Raw genomic sequence first — 19,688 nt, forward strand, 5'->3', positions numbered from 1 at the left:
CGAAGGCTAAAATAATCTGCCATATCAGTTTGACATTTTGCACACAATTACATATTAGTACATCGATTGAATGCGGTCTGTCTTTATTTTCTGTCTGGCGTCCCCATACTGTCATGCAAAGAAAACATAGAAGAGAACATGTATTAGTGCACCTTAGATACACATATGCAACGGTCTTTTTTTTAGCAAAAGCGATTATGAAGGCAATTGATAGGTTGTCAGTGCAGGGTTAGTTCTCTTATGTCTTTATCAAGGACTGGCTGAATTACATAATGCAGTTAACATTAATAAATGTCAAGCACGCGAGTGAATAAAAATGATATACATAAACATATAATAAACTATATCATTATATCATTATTATTTAACAGGGTTTACATGGAACCATGGTTCCCACGCTACCGGGAAATCGGGTAAAAGTCGGGAGAAATGAGAGTTTTTTTTCCCGACCATGACAAGTCCTGAAATTTAGGAAATATTGATGAAAGTCGGGAAAAACCCGGGCATTTTCCGAAACCACTTGACACCCGAAACAATCGCCTAACTGAGTCGCAACTAACTGATCATGAGTTAAATTTATCGAGTTCTAACCAAAATATTCGAAGGGTGTAGTATGGTCATGTGGGTGCTTGCAATAAACATGCATGCTGAGTCAATCCAAACGCACAGTAGATTAGATTCATCTAGCTGACTTTTATTTTTAATGTCAGCTCGATATCCATATCTTTCCTTACGTGGAAGGTATGAAAACCACTCTAGCATCACAAGAGGCAAACATCGTGGTGGCAAAGCGTAGCCGCTTACCGGATGGCCTAACAAACTTTAAACGTTGTTAGATCGAGTGATTACATGAAATGGATATGAAAATTATTTATTTTCTCAGAAATTGTGAGTATTAAAATCATTATGTCTTTAATCTGCTGAAAGACAAGATAACACTACGGTGTTGAGTAAATGTTACCTGGTACTCGCGATTTGCATTGCTAGTCGCATGAGTACACAAATCTAACCCACATTTTCAAATGTTGTAGAGAGAAAAATGTTGTAGAGAGAAAAAAAAATTAAATGAAAGCCGTGTACTGGTTGTAATAAAAATCCAAAAACAAAAGAACAATTTTTTCCCCATATTTATATATTCCAAGAACAATTTCTGGAGTTTAGTTGTAACACGTGACTACCACGTTGACATGTGCTCTCCGCTTGATAAATCAGACTGGCCAGATTGCTGGTTTTTACAAAAAGTATCTGACTTTCATTTAATATAATTGAATTTCTCTACAACAACATTAAAATGGAGTTTGTTGTTGACATCACGTGACTAATGGACTTCCGATGTCGTCGTTTGAGATTTGTGAAGTGACTAGTAATGCAAATGGCAAGTACCGGGTCAGGTTTCATCAATGCCGTAGTTTCGTCTAGTCTGTCAGCGGATTAAAGACATAACATTATAATACTTGCCATTTCTGAGAAAATAAATCATTTTCCTATCGATTTAATGCAGTATAAATCGATATTACATAAGTTTGAATTTTCTAGACCCACTGGTAAGCGATTACCATGTGTCGCTACTGCACGGTGGCGGCAAATTCCAAATTTCCGAGATGCAATTGCAACGACCCCACACCCCAATCTAAATGTCCAAATATGAAAAATGGGGTGGGAATATTCGAAGGAAACCCGGATTAGAAAACGGACTGCTATTCGTTTTAAAGCAAAATTGTAGTCCAAATTGTTGAATATCAGCTGAAATGAGAAACTGTCGTCCCTTGCATTATATATTAAAAAACGATTCCAGCCACTGTATCAATACAAGTTTGTTGACTGTTTTAGCGAATTACAAGAAGACAAGTTGATTAAACAGAAAATTCAGTCCTTGTTTATAAAACAGTTTATAATGTTGATGGTCTTTTGCCAAATTTAAATAAACTCTTTTGAAAATGTTTTTAATTGATGGATTTTTTAATCAGATCATCTTAAGGAGATTAGGTTGTATGAAAAATCTTTTGGATTTTATTGGCACAGATAAATTCAGGGTTAAGCTCTCTTTGTTACAAGACAAGATTCTAATTATTTGCATTTATTGTTTTCATATATATATACTGTAATAGGAAATGTTTACTTTCTATAAGATGTAAATATATATTGCTATAGAATTCTTTAGAATTAAAGGTTTGAAAGGAGACAAAACTAATTTATGTTCGTTATGTTGTTCCCACTTAGCAACATAATGCAGGCCAGCAAAATAAAGTTAGAAATTTTATTTTGTACATTGCAATGACTTTACATGCCATTTTATAGGAATATAATCAAACTTGTTTCATGTAATACATTTTTTGGTTTAGTATATGATTATCTTTCTGGTCATATGTGAACCTTGAAAAACTTAATTTCATCCTGGAAAATCCCTGGAACTAACCTGGAAATTTATCTTTAGAAAAGAGTGGACATCCTGATTACAAGATTCTTGGTGTTGCCTTTCTGTGTTTAAGATTGTAGAATTAAATTTATATATGCTTCTGCTTTGTACGGCAGATAAAAAGTATAAAGTATGAGATAAATAATATCAAGCATGAGATAAACAGTATCAAACATGAAATAAATATTATCAATAATGAGATAAATAGTATCAAGCATGAGATAAACAGTATCAAGCATGATATAAATAGTATCAGTCATGAGATAAATAGTATCAAGCATGAGAGAAAGAGAGAAGATGATTACTTTAACAAATAATGGGCTATGTCATTATTGTTCATCATTTATTTACATGAAATGAATCATTTGGTACCTTTCTATGCTTTAGCGCATATATTAAAATTTTAAAATATTGAATTGAATGTACTTTTAGAAGAAAAAAAACCCGTATCCTCTGTAGGTTTTACAACAAGATATGCAGGTACATACAGCTTACAACAAGATATGCAGGTACATACAGTTAACAACTAGATATGCAGGTACATACAGTTTACAACTAGATATGCAAGTACATACAGTTTACAACTAGATATGGAGGTACATACAGTTTACAACTAGATATGGAGGTACATACAGTTTACAACAAGATATGCAGGTACATACAACTTAAAACTAGATATGCAGGTACATACAGTTAACAACTAGACATGCAGGTACATACAGTTTACAACAAGATATGGAGGTACACACAGCTAACAACACGATATGCAGGTACATACAGGTTACAACTAGATATGCAGGTACATACAGTTTACAACAAGATATGGAGGTACATACAGTTTACAACACGATATGCAGGTACATACAGCTTAAAACTAGATATGCAGGTACATACAGTTAACAACTAGATATGCAGGTACATACAGTTTACAACAAGATATGCAGGTACATACAGTTTACAACAAGATATGCAGGTACATACAGTTTACAACTAGATATGCAGGTACATACAGCTAACAAAGCTGTTCTAAAGCTCCAAACTCGAAAACAAAGTGCTATTCCATTTCAGTTTCATTTGTACAAACCAGACATATTCTATCGTGGTAGGGAGTGCGATGCTATGTATCCACATTGACTCTAACCGTGCGATAATTGCTTTTAGGCTTTGCAAAATTAGCTAAGATACAATTGGTTTTCAGTCACATTTATATGGGTCTCACCTATAATCTAATTTGATTCATTTATAGACTCTGCACCTATCCTGTTCATAATTGTCTGCATTCCAGGTGTGCATGCCAATATCAGTACATCTTTGCCTAAACAATTTCATAACTGTTAGTTCATCGTCTACATCTTGCTTGCAACAAGCCGATCCAAAACCGTAAGATGTGGGCATACATTTGAGTCCATATAATAAAAGCTAATGATTGCGACCATTGTAGTTACATATTAAGACAAATTCTTGGAAGGTTGGATATTTTGAGTAGTTCCAACTCTTCATTAGCACAGCAGTTTATGTATAAGTCACGGTCTTTTTTATGGCATGTACAATGACATCTGAACTAAATGGAAAATTTTACAAAAGCTGATGACAAATTGTGAAGAAATTAATTTAAATTGGTATATTATGAAGACCAGGAAGGAGGCGTTGGGTCTGATCGAACAAGATAAGCTGTCAGCATTGGAGATAGTATGTAACACTCATTTTTTTTTTTTATAGACGCAAATATAGATTACTTAGCAGCCACAGCACACAGAACATATCAAGATTGCAAAACTTCAAGCATTAAAACATGAAGAAAAACATAAACATAAATTAAACTCATTAGAGGTAATTTCTGAGTTACACATACATACATACATACATACATACATACATACATACATACATACATGCATGCATGCATACACACACACACAGACATACAGACATACATACATACATACATACATACATACCTGGTGGCCTGGAACTGGAAAAACATCGTGTAATAATTTGCAGTGCTCGTGTAACTGTGATCTCTGAAAATGAAACAGATTACAATGTTCAACAGTAGAATCCCATTTAATACCCAATAAAAGCCTTACGAGCAATGTCTTTTTCTAATATATCCACGCATCTATATTACGTGTACATGAAAACTTTTTCTTATCATTTAAAGCACATCTATTTTTTTCCCGCAATATTTTGTTTTCATTCGAGCTTTCTTTTAAGCCGAGTTCTTCTTCTTTTGCTTCCTCTTCATAATTTGAAGGCAATTACTTCTTGAAGAGAGACATAATACCATGGTCTGGCTTACTGAAGAGAGACATAATACCATGGTCTGACTTCTCGAAGAGATACATATTACCATGGTCTGACTTTTCGAAGAGAGACATAATACCATGTCTGACTTCTTGAAGAGAGACATAATACCATGGTCTGACTTCTCGAAGAGAGACATAATACCATGGTCTGACTTCTTGAAGAGAGACATAATACCATGGTCTGACTTCTCGAAGAGAGACATAATAATATGGTTTGGCTTCTCGAAGAGAGACATAATACCATGGTCTGACTTCTCGAAGAGAGACATAATACCATGGTCTGACTTCTCGAAGAGAGACATAATAATATGGTTTGACTTCTCGAAGAGAGACATAATACCATGGTCTGACTTCTCGAAGAGAGACATAATACCATGGTCTGACTTCTTGAAGAGAGACATAATAATATGGTCTGACTTCTTGAAGAGAGACATAATACCATGGTCTGAAGTTAAAGACGGGGCAATAAGTAGATATTTTAATTCTATACCATCAGAATGCTTGCTAATTAATGCTTTATCGCGCATCTCCGGCATTAACAATAACATTTCACCTTGACACCATGACAGGTCCTAAGGAATATTTCCAAAGGTGACTTGCAATGCGAAAAATTCGTTGAATGTTCTTCCCCCCAAGGTAATAATATTTTATGTTAGTTCTCGGTATTTAAGATTACTTGCTACTCGTGTTACTCGTGTTACACCAAGACAGGAATGTATAATTAATGGCTTTATCCACTTTGATGCAGAGGATATGTGTATGTAGTACATGTACGAGGGGTCCAACAGTACTGAGTTTTACTATCGAAAATATTTTGATATAATTTGGCTTTTTGCCGTAAATGTTACCACTCATCGCTTAATTTGTTTTCAAATATTGTTCTTTCTTATTTGTGTTATATTTCTTTTTCCTTCTATTTTTTCCTGACCATTATTGTATGTCCTGATTGGGTAGGGTGTATCATTTGCTCACGTATGACGGTAAAGACTAGTCTTCCTTGAGTAAAATCTAGCTGGACCTTTAGTAGTTCCCTGTTAAAGAGATGGTTCTCGGGATGATACTCTAACGGTATACTCTGCTTAAGGACAACGCAGACACTTAGGTGATAACGAAAAGAGAGAGAGAGTTTATTATCTCCGTATCTCAAGGAGATATCATTTTCCCCCCTTAGATCACGAAGAGTACATTCAGCAGTAGAAAGAATGCGGCAGATGTAAAAGGTACTTGATTAAAGAAGATATATATACATATACTATACACTTACAATATATAGTGAACATTCGCCTTAAGAACTAAGTCAACATAACGTGCAATATCGTCTGGGCATTCTTAATTTTACAACGTAATCTAGACATTATAACAGTAGGGTACCATTTAAAGTGAACCCAAATGGCTATGAAGATTTTCCGCTACAGTGAAATGGAAACACAAATTTCAGAAAATAATTGAAATGAGTAGCATTCCAACACAAAAGCTAGTAGCAGCAAATCTGAATGGCGTTAGAGAGAAAGCACTATCTACTTCTTCTAAAATTGTTTATGAAATGCAGTCAATTTTTCCTTCATATGAACTTTTGGAACACTTATCTATCGCGATGATGTGGATGCCACCAATGATAAACCACACAGATTTCTCTAGTTTATGATGTTATCGAACTAAAGTGTAAGGTTACTGTCAAACATTTAACTGGCGATACGTTCATTATCAGTACTGATATAACCATAAGTTTGTTGTGTCTTTTCTCCACGTAGAAACAACAGGTAAAATATGTTTGGGATGGGAATATATTAAATGATCATTCCTAAATTAATAAAATAACAAAAATCACGGTCATCATTTCCTTGAAAATATTCACACATACAGTATTGGACATTGAATCTATGTACATGCAAACATGTACCCCATATTTGCCGGTAATGTAGCACCAAAACGTGTCACAGTCTTTTGTAAGAAAACAACATACGGACAGAAAATGAAAAGGCTAAAGAGCATTGTTTGACAACGCAGCTTCTTCCAGAGATGAAAAAATTGTAGTCACAATATAGGCCGACATGTGTCAAGAATTTTTTTGTTGTCTCTTATATTTCTCATATTACTGAGGAAAACAAACTGCCGTCAAGAAATAATTTCTGGAATTGAGTAAAAGAAATATTTTGATAAAGTCTACATTTCAAAGCATTTTCATGTAGAAAACGGACTTCAAACATTTAACAATACTGTTCCACTCTGATTTGTTATCCATGAAAAGATATGATTCCATAATGTCATTTAGATTAAATGTATCCAGTTGCTTATGAAGTCCTGGAATAAAGTCATTTTGTGTTACTTGCAACCTTGGGACCTGATAGACAAAAAGACGGACTAAAAGTACTTGTTTTCTAAAATAAACTTTTTAATAGGCTGTAAAGTTGCAATGATTTGTGTTTAAATTATATTTATTCGTACGGATAACACACACACACACACACACACACACACACACACACACACACATATATATATATATATATATATATATATATATATATATATATATATATATATATATATATATATATATATATATATATATATATATATATATATATATATATATATATATATATATATATATATATATATATAACCGCTCCGGTGGCCTAGTGGTTTGAGCGTCCGCCTTGAATGCGGGAGGTCGTGGGTTCGATCCCCGGCCGAGTCATACCAAAGACTTACGAAAATGGTACTAACAGCTGCTTCGCTTGGCGCTCAGCATTAAGAGGCTAGTGTTAGGACTGGTCGGCCCGGTGTCAGGATAATGTGACTGGGTGGGACATCATGCTACATGTCTGCGGCATGATGCCCCAGTGCTAGACATCACTATAAACTGCCACATTGCAGACATCGTAGCGATATGACTGGAAAATTTGTTAAAGCTACGTTAAAAATCCAAATATATATATATAAATATAGGCTAATTTGTGGGAAGTTTTTTCTTTCTTCGAACAATTTATATTACCAAAACTGTGTTGATCAGCAGTTATAGCTAAGGAGGGAATACAATAATAGTACGTAAATTACTCTGCACTGCTCTACTGCAGGACTAGCTATTGTATAACAAGAACTTATGAGGAGCTTGCGTCCGTCAAGGACCGAATTATGCCGGTCTGCATCGATTTTATTTATAACGGAGGCCGCCATATTTTTATAGAGCTAGATATCCATCCTACTGTGGCCTTACACAACTCTTAATCCAAGGATTTGCAAATAAGTAGGTAATTATTTACTCCACCAGTTTTCCTGTTTTTCACTCATCAACACCATGTATCGATCTATATAGCGGAATGTATGTGACTTTTATGCAGACGAACCGACCGCCATTTGTGTAACGATTTTCTTCTGTATAATCCATCAAGAAGCACGACCTGTGTTTGAGTTATACTTGCTCACTGCTGGAGGTCGTTGACGTTTTGTTCTCGTCCCCGTTTTATACAATTTTATCGGATTGAATAATGTATAAGACTGGAATGTCACAGTAACGGAATTATGGCGGGTGCATCTCATGCGCAGGACATAATTTATGATGATAGTGTTTAGTATTATTAATATGTGGAAAACAAGAGAACAAATGGTATTGTATGTATGACTTTTTTTTCCTGGTATGATCAAAAGAGATTTTGATCATCTGATCATCGTGCACCATGGTGCAGTGGGGTAAGTTGTCCCAGCAGAAAAGTAGTCTGCATGGATTTACGTTGCGTGATTCAATGGCGGGTCTCAAGAACAATCAGGCTTCTGTAAATAAAATGGGAATTGTGTACAGTGTATATATTAACCACATTCTGACTAGGATTCTGGATAATTTCGACAAAGGACACAGTAAGTCATTATAAATAAACTGTATCTTTTTTTATGTCATCGTATATGTTACAAAATATTATTATAAATGCGCACGGGTCAGTTTCATTTCAGAATAAATATATTAGTTGAAACTAACAGAAGATACGCCTTGGTAGCTACAGTTGCTGCACAAATTAATTGCATTTTGTCTTGAGTTTTACCTCATTTACAGAACTATTAGCTTTACACAAAATTTTGGAGAGATTAAATATTTGGTTCCCGTTTCCAAATCAACTGAAGAAGAATAATGCTTTATTAAGAAATTTAGACCACCGGCCCATACCACATAATACAAGTAAATACAGTGTGAGCCATGGTGTACAGAGAGGACTGCTCCGGTGATTTAAATGGTTAGAGCGTCCGCCTGGTATGTGGGAAGTCGTGGGTTTGAAGCCCGGCCGAGTCATACCAAAGACATAAAAATGGTACTAGCAGCTGCCTTGCTTGTTGCTCAGTATTAAGAGGCTATTGTTAATGTGACTGGGTGGGACATCATACTACATGTCTGTGGCATGATGCCCCAGTGCTAGACATCACTATAAAACTGCTACACTGCAGACATCATAGCGATGTGACTGAAAGCTCAATCTCTCTCTCTCTCTCTCTCTCTCTCTCTCTCTCTCTCTCTCACACACACACACGCGCGCGCACACACACACACACATGGTGTACAGAAATTATATGCGGTATTCAACCACAACTTTCTACAAAGCATCATTGTGTGATATAATAAAGGACGTCTACGACATAGTATGTCATTCTTTTGACTTATCCAAGATTGTTTGAGACAAAAAGCGAATTGACATAGAAAGATTTCTTATAATCACTATAGTATTATTACTCATGAAGATCCAAATATTTATCGAGACGGATAAAAATAAACTTCATTAAAGCATTTCTTTCTTAGATGATCATAAGCCTGGCACACGGTATAACATTCATCCAAATAAATATTATTTTTCAGGTATTTGTGACAGTATCTATGATTTCTCGCAATCATAACCTTGCACACTGACCAATGTATGGGGTAATGGTCGGGGTGGGTGGGGTGATACCAAGTAAGGCTTGAAGAATCTCTTTACATTTTTAAGATGATCTCATTTGAAAAAATTATATATATATTGAGAATTGTGTTACTGGGCCTCAGTCATGGATTTTTAAAAGCTAATTTGACACTTGAAGAACAGTTTGAAGAACAGTTAAAAGAACAGGGCAGTAACGATCGCTCGGATAGCCGTTGACAATTCGAGTTGTTAAACAGTAACCGGTTACAGTATTGAATGACCTGTTTGCCAACACTCCCATCCCTACACCAATTATATTTAGTAAGCTGAGCAAATGTATTAACAAAATTGTGAATATACCTGCAGCATAGTCTGCAGTAACACACACGCGCTTGCACACACACACACACGTACGCGCGCGCGCGCACACACACACACACACGTGCGCGCGCGCTGGCTTGCTGCAAGTGATTTATTAGTGATACATAAAACGCCCGGAAGTGTGCAGCGGGTGAAAAATGTTTGAGAACAATGATTCTGGCTGCATGTATAACATGTCGGATACCTGCAGATATATGTAGGTGACGTAAAATGTAAACAACAGCGACCTGAAAATGTTAAGGAAGGAGAACAATTCTGTTACTGAGCAAAGAGCATGGCGCAAATTAGGGCAATCTTAGGGCGTTCCCCGACTGATACCGAAGCTGATCAGTTTAGGTATGTAATTCTCTGTTACATTCTACAATTCTGAGGCGGTTTTATCATGTTCACAGTTCTTTAGAAGATGGCTCACGTTCTGGACGACTGTTGTCTACAGCTGGTGAGCGGGGAGTAGTTGCCGTGAAAAGAGGCAATTAATGAACATGCTTGATAAACAGTGGATGATATTTTTCTAATAATAAAAAAACTAATTCGTCAGCAGTTTTTAATATATTGCAAAATCAATTGAACCTAAAACAAAAAAACGTTATGTGCAAGATGGGTCCTGTATTTAATGACGGCTGCTCAGAAAAGAATCGTATTGAAAGTAGCAAACAGTTGCTCTCCAAATATAAAAAGAGAGCCCAGAGACGTTTGAATGAGATTGACCTTGTAACAGGTCATGAAACATGGATTCACTTTGTTTAACCTGACTAGAATCTTTATAACCCGAATGCAGACAAATACTGACAGTAATTGTTCTCATAGACAATATTCTTGCAAGGACGGTAATAGTTATTTTGTAGATTGCGCGCGCGCGCGTTATACGCACGCACGCACGCGAGCGCGCTGCCATATTTGCAAATTAGCTCTCAGAACAACTCAATGTTTTGGGGTCAACTACAGTTTCACTTTGCATCTCTTACGGGTAAACCATTCTTAATTTAATTTATGATAATTAGCTTCGTCCGCCAGTCCGCCTGTCATTTTTTCTTTATAGACGTAACAAAAAGCTGTTGCCACAACAACGTAACACCAATGTTTGCATAATTCATGTGTACTTGATTACCAAAGTGTGTCGTATTGATTTTCACTTTATCGATACAGCGTTTGGGCTGCATTGTTATGCATTTAAACACCCTATATTATCACTTGCAACACAATTTATTTGTATCTGCAATTAATATAACTTAGAGGAAGCGACTTTGTAACTGGATGCAAGAGAATTTATTGAATAGGCTAAATAATATACACGAGGGAATTGATACTTCGAAAATGCATCTCATCAGTGTTTGCACCCGCATTTAAAAAGAAAATTGACATAATAATCATCTCTCGTTTACGTATTTTTTAATACTCATCAGTAAGTAAATTTTGAGAGGGTTGGGAATGAGATAATTCAAGCAAAATTTAATAATAACCACCAATTGCATGCAATACTGTATTCCTAAGGTATAATTAAAGATACTGTATTTTGTTTAATGTATACTTCATATAACAAATTACAGGCAAATCCATCGATGGTGATGATTAAAATGACGATGACGACGATACTACTGCTACTATTATTAATAATAATTTTTTAAAGTTTGCGAATTACATTTAAATCAATAATAATAATAATAATAATAATAATAATAATAATAATAATAATAATAATAATAATAATGATGATGATATGACTGGAATGAATGCGAAATCTCCTTTACTTTTATCTGAAATATTTATATCAATGCAATGTGTTCCATATAATATACAAGATACAAGATCAATATGTACTCATTTATAACCCCTTTCTGTGATTTGCTTTTGCTTTTTTTTCTTCTTCTTTTTTATTTAAGGGGTAATTTCATGCGAAAATACATTATTTATTTGTTTAGAATACACACTAAATCAACCAAGACCCAGATCTGACAATCTGATTAACATCAGATCTCCACAGTCCCGTTTGAAGAGCTGATGGGCACCAATAAGTGATCACGTTCTATTGACCTTGCAGTACACCAATCAAATCACATATTTCAAATTTCTGATAGTGGTACGTCATTCGAACATGTCATCACTAACGATAACTCTCCGTCACACGCACTGGCAACGATTTATCTGATAGGCTGCTAAAAATAAGTAAACGGGGAATATTCCAGCTGCACACAATACGACGTCTGATCCAACTCTCGAAGTTGGCTGTGCATTATATATATACCGTACATCTATAAATATGGTAAATGTGCATAGCATGCACACGATAACTGTTTCTTTTTGTTGCAGCCCAGAGCAAAGTAAATAAAACGATATCTATACTGTTTAATCTACGTTTGTTTTTATGTAAACAACGTAGACTCGTGTCAGGTGGCACATTATGCAGGGTCTCAGATGTTAGCAGTTAACAGTGATTTCTACAGGAGTAAATATGGTATTATCATATTACATGTGCGCACACGTATTTGTGCATTCGTCCTAATTTTAGCATTCCAATTAAAATGTACGTGTTGAACGTATTTAATGTAATACATACTTCTTTAATAGGCCATAATTCAGCTTTGATCTGGGTGTTGTTACTCGCATGTACATGAGCTATCCCTCCTTTTTTCTGCCATCCATTTATCTATCCTTCATTCCTTTCTTCCATCTATCTGTCTCTCCTTTCTTGCATCCATCCATCTATGTAAAAGGCTATCATATAGGTCTGTTAGTCTGGGTGCACTTAATTCTTTTTGTCAATATATGAATAATAAATGAGTGCAAATGCGAAATGCAAACAAACAATAATACTGTAAGCCGAAAAATGTTAAAAATAGTTATCCTCACAGTAACATAGCGAATAGTTTGCTGGATGTTTCTATGATATAAACAAAATATATGATTCGCTTGGTTTTTCATGGTCACTTTTGAACAACAAAAAAATAGAGATATATTTTTCAAGAAACAAAAGGGGGACCTTTGGAGACTGAGTGGTCTTAGTTTGGTGCTCTTTACATACCGTAATTCTTTGCAAGATATGTATTATATCATGTCAAAAGATCATTCACTCATCTCACCTGAATGGGCATGAGCCTCGGCTCAGCTAATGTAGGTATGTGAGAAAGCTTGCCACTAGCACACCGTGGGGTGGCGGACCTTTCACAATCAAATATACTGGTCGCCGGGTTCTTCAGTTATTATGTCGTTAAACTCTACGAAACCGAACAATGCCTTATATACTTGCTAATTTTTCTTTTTAACATGTTGTTGTTTATTGTTTTGGGTTTAACGCCATTTTTCAGCGCATGATAAGCTATACAAAGTGGCCAGTCTAACTGGCCGAGGAAGAACCCGGAAAATCCAGGTAAGAACCATCCATCTACGAGAAGCTACTGGCAAGCTTTCTCAAATACCCGACCACTCCGGTAGCCTAGTGGTTAGAGCGTCCTCCTCGGATGTTGGATGTCGCGGGTTCGAACCCCGGTTGAGATATATCAAAGGCTTATTAAAATGGTACTCGCTTGGCGCTCGGCATTAAGAGGTAGCGTTATGACTGGTCAGCCTGGTGTCAGGATAATGTGACTGATTGGGACATGATACTACATGTCTGCGGCATGATGCCCGAGTGCTAGACATCACTATAAACTGCCACAATGCAGACATCGTAGCGATATGACTGGAAAATTGTTTAAGTTACGTTAAAAATCCAAAAACTCTCTCTCTCTCTCTCTCTCTCTCTCTCTCTCTCTCTCTCTCTCTCACACACACACACACACACACACACACACACATTTCTCATATACTTACATTTGCCAAGCCCGAGATTCAAACTCACACGGACACAGCTGATATGTCAGTGATTGGTAAAGGCAAACGCTTAAGACCACGCGGCCACATTTTACGCCGTGTTTATCCCCATATAGCTTGCACCCGAATGCGAACAACATAGACCCGGATCAGCTGACACATATTGCTCCGGCAGATCAGGAACTATGATTATGAGACGTGAGATCTTATATACTCTAGTTTACAGTAGTGTGCGCTGTATATGCCATATCTGTTTGCAAGATATGTATGATGCATCTATGTCCTCCAAACGATAGACAGTCTACTGTTAGCTTTGTTTTTCTATCGTCGCGGTACATGTCAAAAGATTTAAGTGCCCTTCGATAGGTAATTATTCATTGTTTGATCGCTTTATAGATCTACGTAAATGTGCACACATCAGTCTTCCGGAAATAATGGGAGAGGCATGAGTGTAACGATTGCGTGTTCGAATCCAAAATTTGAATTGATGTAAACGGATATGTCTTCGGTGAAGCGTTTAGAAACCAACAATGCCCACACATTTTTTGCTTGAACTTTCTTGTGTTTATTCCTTGATCTGTATAACTTGTTCATTACCTATGTAGAATGATATTAGTGTATGCGAAGAACAGAGACATACGGAATTAACACTCTACTGAAAAGTTATTGCGGACATCACTGTATTCTAAATAACCAGTGCAAAAGTAAAACAATAACAAAGTCTATATTTGAATGGGACATACATACGCAGATATGTATGTATACATACTCACACACATGCATTTAACTTGTTAAGCGTCCGTTACCAATTTCATTTTCTCATGCTTGCAGGACTTCCCAGCACTAAAAACAATGTCTACAAGATGTCATCTACCCAGCCGTTCTTTCAGAAGATGGCGCTTCCTTCCGACTCTTCATCCCACGAGATCCTGCACGCGTGCAATAGACTGGTAACTGTGGATACTTCCTGCACGTCTGGTGCCCAAAAAACAGATAATGAGGTAGTTATAATTTTACTGACATCTCTCAGCACGTGTTTCATTACATACACACTTGACTGGGGTGATAACATTTTTTGGGGGACGAACCAGATACTTTCGTAATCAGTTTGTAATTTTATCTCAGAATCAGGCCACTATTTATTTCCGTTCAGAATTATTTAATCAGTACGTATACACTTGATGTATCAAGATTTTGAGATCTGTTTCGGCTTGGCCTTCAGATTTGAATTTGGCACACGTATTCCTGATTCTGAACTGATTCCAGATTTTACAAAAAATATTTCCATTAGCATGCAGGAATTTCAACACCATTTGAAGATAATTATCGGAATACTAAAGCAGTTGAATATAAATATGTGCTTTTATGGGACATTTAGATCTTAGGCCTTATAAATTGCATTAAAACCTATATAATATATTATACTACGGTGTATACAAGATGTAAATCGGGTTTACTTATAAATATCCAGTAAACGTAATATATTGGATTATACACACTCGAATTACACCCACCCCACCCCCACCGCTCTATATCCCTCCATTTTATGGAGAGGTCATTTTTTGTTACAATTGTCCGTCCGTCCCTTAACGTTATGTCTCTTCATTCTTCCTTCCGTCCATCGTAAATCCGTTTCTTCCAATTAATGTTTGAACCATTAGACAAATAGAACCCAATTTTAGATAAGGCTTTATATTGAGGTATGTAGAGTTTTGATATTCTGACAAGTTTCTCTTGGAACTTTGCTGTTGCATTTTGAACTAACTCCCTTGAATCCGCCTTTTTATGGGGTTGGAGGGCATTTGTATCAAAACATCTATTGTGCTTCAGGTAGATTTTGTCTTTTGGTTTATTTTCTTCCCAGGATATGGTTGAATTCATGTCTAGCTTCAAGACCCTTCAGTAAGTAATAGCATTATCAACTGGGCATAGTTTTTTTTTCTTCTTCTTTAATGATTGCTGGTAAATCGCTGAAACATAAATATCTGACGTTTTATATCGGGTGAAACGAGCTGTTGCTAACGGGAGCTGCTGCGGAAAATCAATGTCAAAGTAATTTAATTTGCGGCTTATGATTCAGGTCACGAGACTACAGTATCAATGAACATCATGTAGCCAAGGAAAAGAATGAGTTTGCAATGGCTGGAGCTGTCAGTTATTCAGGTTCTTGTGCATCGATCAATGCTGGAAGAATTCAATAATATCTGATAAAGCTCCCACTTCCTTCGAATAGGAAGTGAACATAAACATGAGGAATTATATATTTCTAAAGTCAGAAATATTTATGAAATCCTCGAATACATCAGCCCGTCCTTCTGCCCATCAGGCACTACTGTCAACGCAACTAGACGAGCGATCTGGGATCGATTGCTGTGAAACTTGGTATATGAAGATGTACATATTGCTGTTAGAGTTATTTCCCTTTTTGTCTTTCGGCTGAGTGTTACGACAGAATTTTGTGGATGCGTTTGTTCCGATTGGGTCCCAGTAAAGTTTGGTACATAATTATGAGGCGCCGTAGCGGACAGAAGCTGGTCCAGTGAGAAAGTTGCGATTGAAATTTCCATGTCGTATGTCGAGAAATCCAATTTCACGTGTTGGATCAAATTGAATGTCCTTAAAATTCCATTTTCTAGATCGAGATTTTAGATGTTATATGTTGAATTATACAGTGGTGGTTTAAAGTTATATTTCCTATGTCAACGTTTTACAGTGTATATTTTGAATTACACAGCTGTGGTTGAAATTTCAATATCATATGTCGAGAATTCCTAACTCACACGTTGTATGTAACTGTTTGTGATGAAAGTTCCATTTCGTATGGCGAGCATTTAGATTTCATCTGTTAAATTTCACAGCAATTAGAAGCAGCCTCCTTGTTTAAAAATAACGAGGTCCGTTAAAGAGATCGACCTCTAGCGAAGAAATTCATGATAATTCTCGACCTGTGAATGGTAAGTTTCAAACTGCAACTGCATGAAAGGTAATGGTGCCTCATACTTGAATACACGAATGATGTATCTTAATGCTCGATATTATTTTGAATTGTTGAAGTGGACATTGTGTAATATTACTTTTAACACCAACATATCATTTCACCATATAAGAATAACAATTCTGACAAGCACAATAAAATGTCCATTCACCACTGTCTAATTCAACAGATACAATGTTAACATACGAAATGGAACTTTCAGCACAATCAATGTGATTCAACATGTTAAATTGAAACTCTCGACATATGACATTAAAATTTCAACAACCGCCATGTAATGCAGAAGATACAGTATTCAAACTCGACATTGCACATCGAATTTTCAACAAGCGCTGTGTAATTCAACAGATGAAATCTAAATACTCCTCATATGAAATGGAACTTTCAACATAAACTCTTTGAGCCAATACGTAAATAAGGAATTCTAGACGTACGATACTGAAATTTCAACCACCGCCGTGTAAATCAAACGACACAATCCAGAACATCGACATAGAAAATACAACTTATAACCACTACTGTTTAATTCATCAGATACAATCTAAAATCTCGACCTAGAAAATTGAACTTTAAGGACGAGCATTTTTGAGACAACACGTGAAAGTGGAACGTTCTGATTGGACCAGCTTTTGTCCGCTACGGCGCCTCATATATAATTATTATGGTCCTCACATGCCGATGCTTATATCGACAAATCACAGAGAAGCTATTTTACTTCGAGTTACTGCTCATTTTGACTTGGAGCGGTATGTATGTGTGTGTGATTTGGATTTTTAACGTAGCTTTAACAATGTTTTAGTCATATCGTTACGATATCTGCAGTGTGGCAGTTTAAAGTGATGTCTAGCACTGGGGCATCATGCCGCAGACATGTAGCATGATGTCCCACCCAATCACATTATCCTGATACCAGACCGACCAGTCGTAACACTAACCTCTTAATGCTGAGCGCCAAGCGAGGCAGCTGTTCGTACCATTTTTTTTAAGTCTTTGGTATGACTCGGCCGGGGATCTAACCCACGACCTCCCGCATCCGATGCGGACGCTCTAACCACAAGGCCACCGGAGCGGTATGTAGTGTGTATGACAGAATATTCAGAACACATCTAGTTTAACGGTTTTTTTTATGGATCGACTGAAACTTTTTTGATGTAGGCTAATAGTAATCACCCAATGATGCACTTATGGACAAATCACAGTGTTCTAAATTTTTGTCAGAGTTGTTACTTTTTGCATAGCTGCTGAAAGCAATATAGGACAGAATTTTTGAAATAAAACTTTTCTTTCTCACTGGTTTAAAGCGTTTTAAAACTTGGCACATATTATAGACCCCCCAAAAATAAATAAATAAAAATAAAAATGAAAAACAAATATGTGTTTCCGGTCGGCCGAAAGTTCCTGATTTTTGTTGCCAACCCTAGCCCCCCCCCCCCCTTTATGGTTAAAAGAAAAGAATTTAAAACAAATCCCAAAATTGATATGAGCATTTTGGATTGATGTAGTGACTGTTGATTAGATATGTGTACCTATTTGTAATTAGAACAGCGTAATGGAGTTGTTTCATTGAATACAAATTAGTTAGAATGCATAGCTTATGATGTGTTATTCTGAAGTTATTTGTCAAAATACGTATTGTAATGAACAAAACGAGGACATATATTTTAAATTCTTTTTTGCTGCAACAATCTCCAGGGTATAATCACGGTCGATGCCACATGTGGTACCTTTCAGTTTGCAAACATCGCTTGAGTATATTTTATATATCACCGTACTCACAAGCAGCTACGATGACTGGTTTGTGACGTGGCTTTTCAATTTGGCCACGTTGACTAATTGGTAACCTTGGGCAGAAGGAAATACATGTCCCATGAATCCAGTTATAAACACGCATTAATATTTTTTTATATGAAAAAAGACCAGATACAAACAATCATTCATTCTACTTTCGGGAATTCCTCTGAAAATGTTGTTCTTTCGTCCACTCCTCGCTTTCATTTGCACGTAAGTGTTTTCATTTCAGAAAGATCAGAACCCATTATTGCTTCCATGATCTTTAGCGTTGTGCATGTCGTTAAACTAAGTATTTCGTATCGTAAATGCCTTTGTTGTGAAGCTTACGTTGTAGCGAGTCTAGAGAACAGAAAGCTGAAGTTTATTACCCACATACAATGCAGCAAAAGATGTCGTACATACACTTTTTGTACCATCCGTATTTCTTCTTCGTCTCATCTCTGCAGGGAATCCGGGTGGCCGAGTGGTCTAAGGCACTCGCGTTTACAGATCACTGACACGTCTCACCTCTGTCCGCTTGGCTCTGAGTCTCGACTCACCAATTTGGGAATCTGAGAAAAGCTTGCTAGCAGCTTCCCATGGGTCGGTGGTTCATCCCGGATTCTTCCCCCACAAAATATACTGGCCACCACGTATAGCCGGCTTTTCATGTGCTGAAAATGGCGTTAAACCCCATAAAACCAAATCAATTAAAGCTGGGTACGGCGAAAAAATTTGTACCTCGGTATACCGGGATATTTCTGAACATACCGCGGTACATACTACGGTATACTGCAATTACGTTAAGGACCAGTAATTTAATTTTCGATGGGCAGGGCCTATGAATGTTTAAAATTTCCGGCTTTGACATAGCTGGAAAAATATCTTGCTCTGATTTATCGCAAACGAACAAAAATTATATCAAAATTATAAGAATTAAAATAATTATCTTGAAATAAAGGAAACTATACTATTCTGGCTAGAAAGGAAATCGCACGCACTCCTCTCGAATGAAATGACCAAGACGTTATTATAGATGAATTTGCGGTGTGTATGTTAATTATTGAATGCGTTGTTTTCTAACAACTGTAATTAATGTTGGATGAGTAAGCTTACACTATAGATGACGT

General features: G+C 36.4%; 1 protein-coding gene across 2 annotated transcripts in view; it reads left to right on the forward strand.

Annotated features, from left to right (window-relative positions):
* LOC149801030 (uncharacterized) overlaps window positions 1–19,688 on the forward strand; it is a 40,943-nt gene that overhangs the window by 12,748 nt on the left and 8,507 nt on the right. Inside the window, exons 1-2 of one of the 2 annotated variants that reach the window (XM_089955064.1) lie at window positions 7,932–8,580; window positions 14,625–14,794. In XM_089955064.1, coding sequence (XP_089811190.1) covers window positions 8,403–8,580; window positions 14,625–14,794 — 348 coding nt within the window. In that variant the 5' untranslated portion in view covers window positions 7,932–8,402. Of the gene's footprint in view, window positions 1–7,931; window positions 8,581–14,624; window positions 14,795–19,688 lie in introns of those variants that run through there. The other variant, XM_089955065.1, reaches the window with a different exon arrangement.

This window comes from Sinohyriopsis cumingii, chromosome 4 (genome assembly GCF_028554795.1).
Source record: "Sinohyriopsis cumingii isolate HCF-2022 chromosome 4, ASM2855479v2, whole genome shotgun sequence".
NCBI classification, from domain to species: domain Eukaryota; kingdom Metazoa; phylum Mollusca; class Bivalvia; order Unionida; family Unionidae; genus Sinohyriopsis; species Sinohyriopsis cumingii.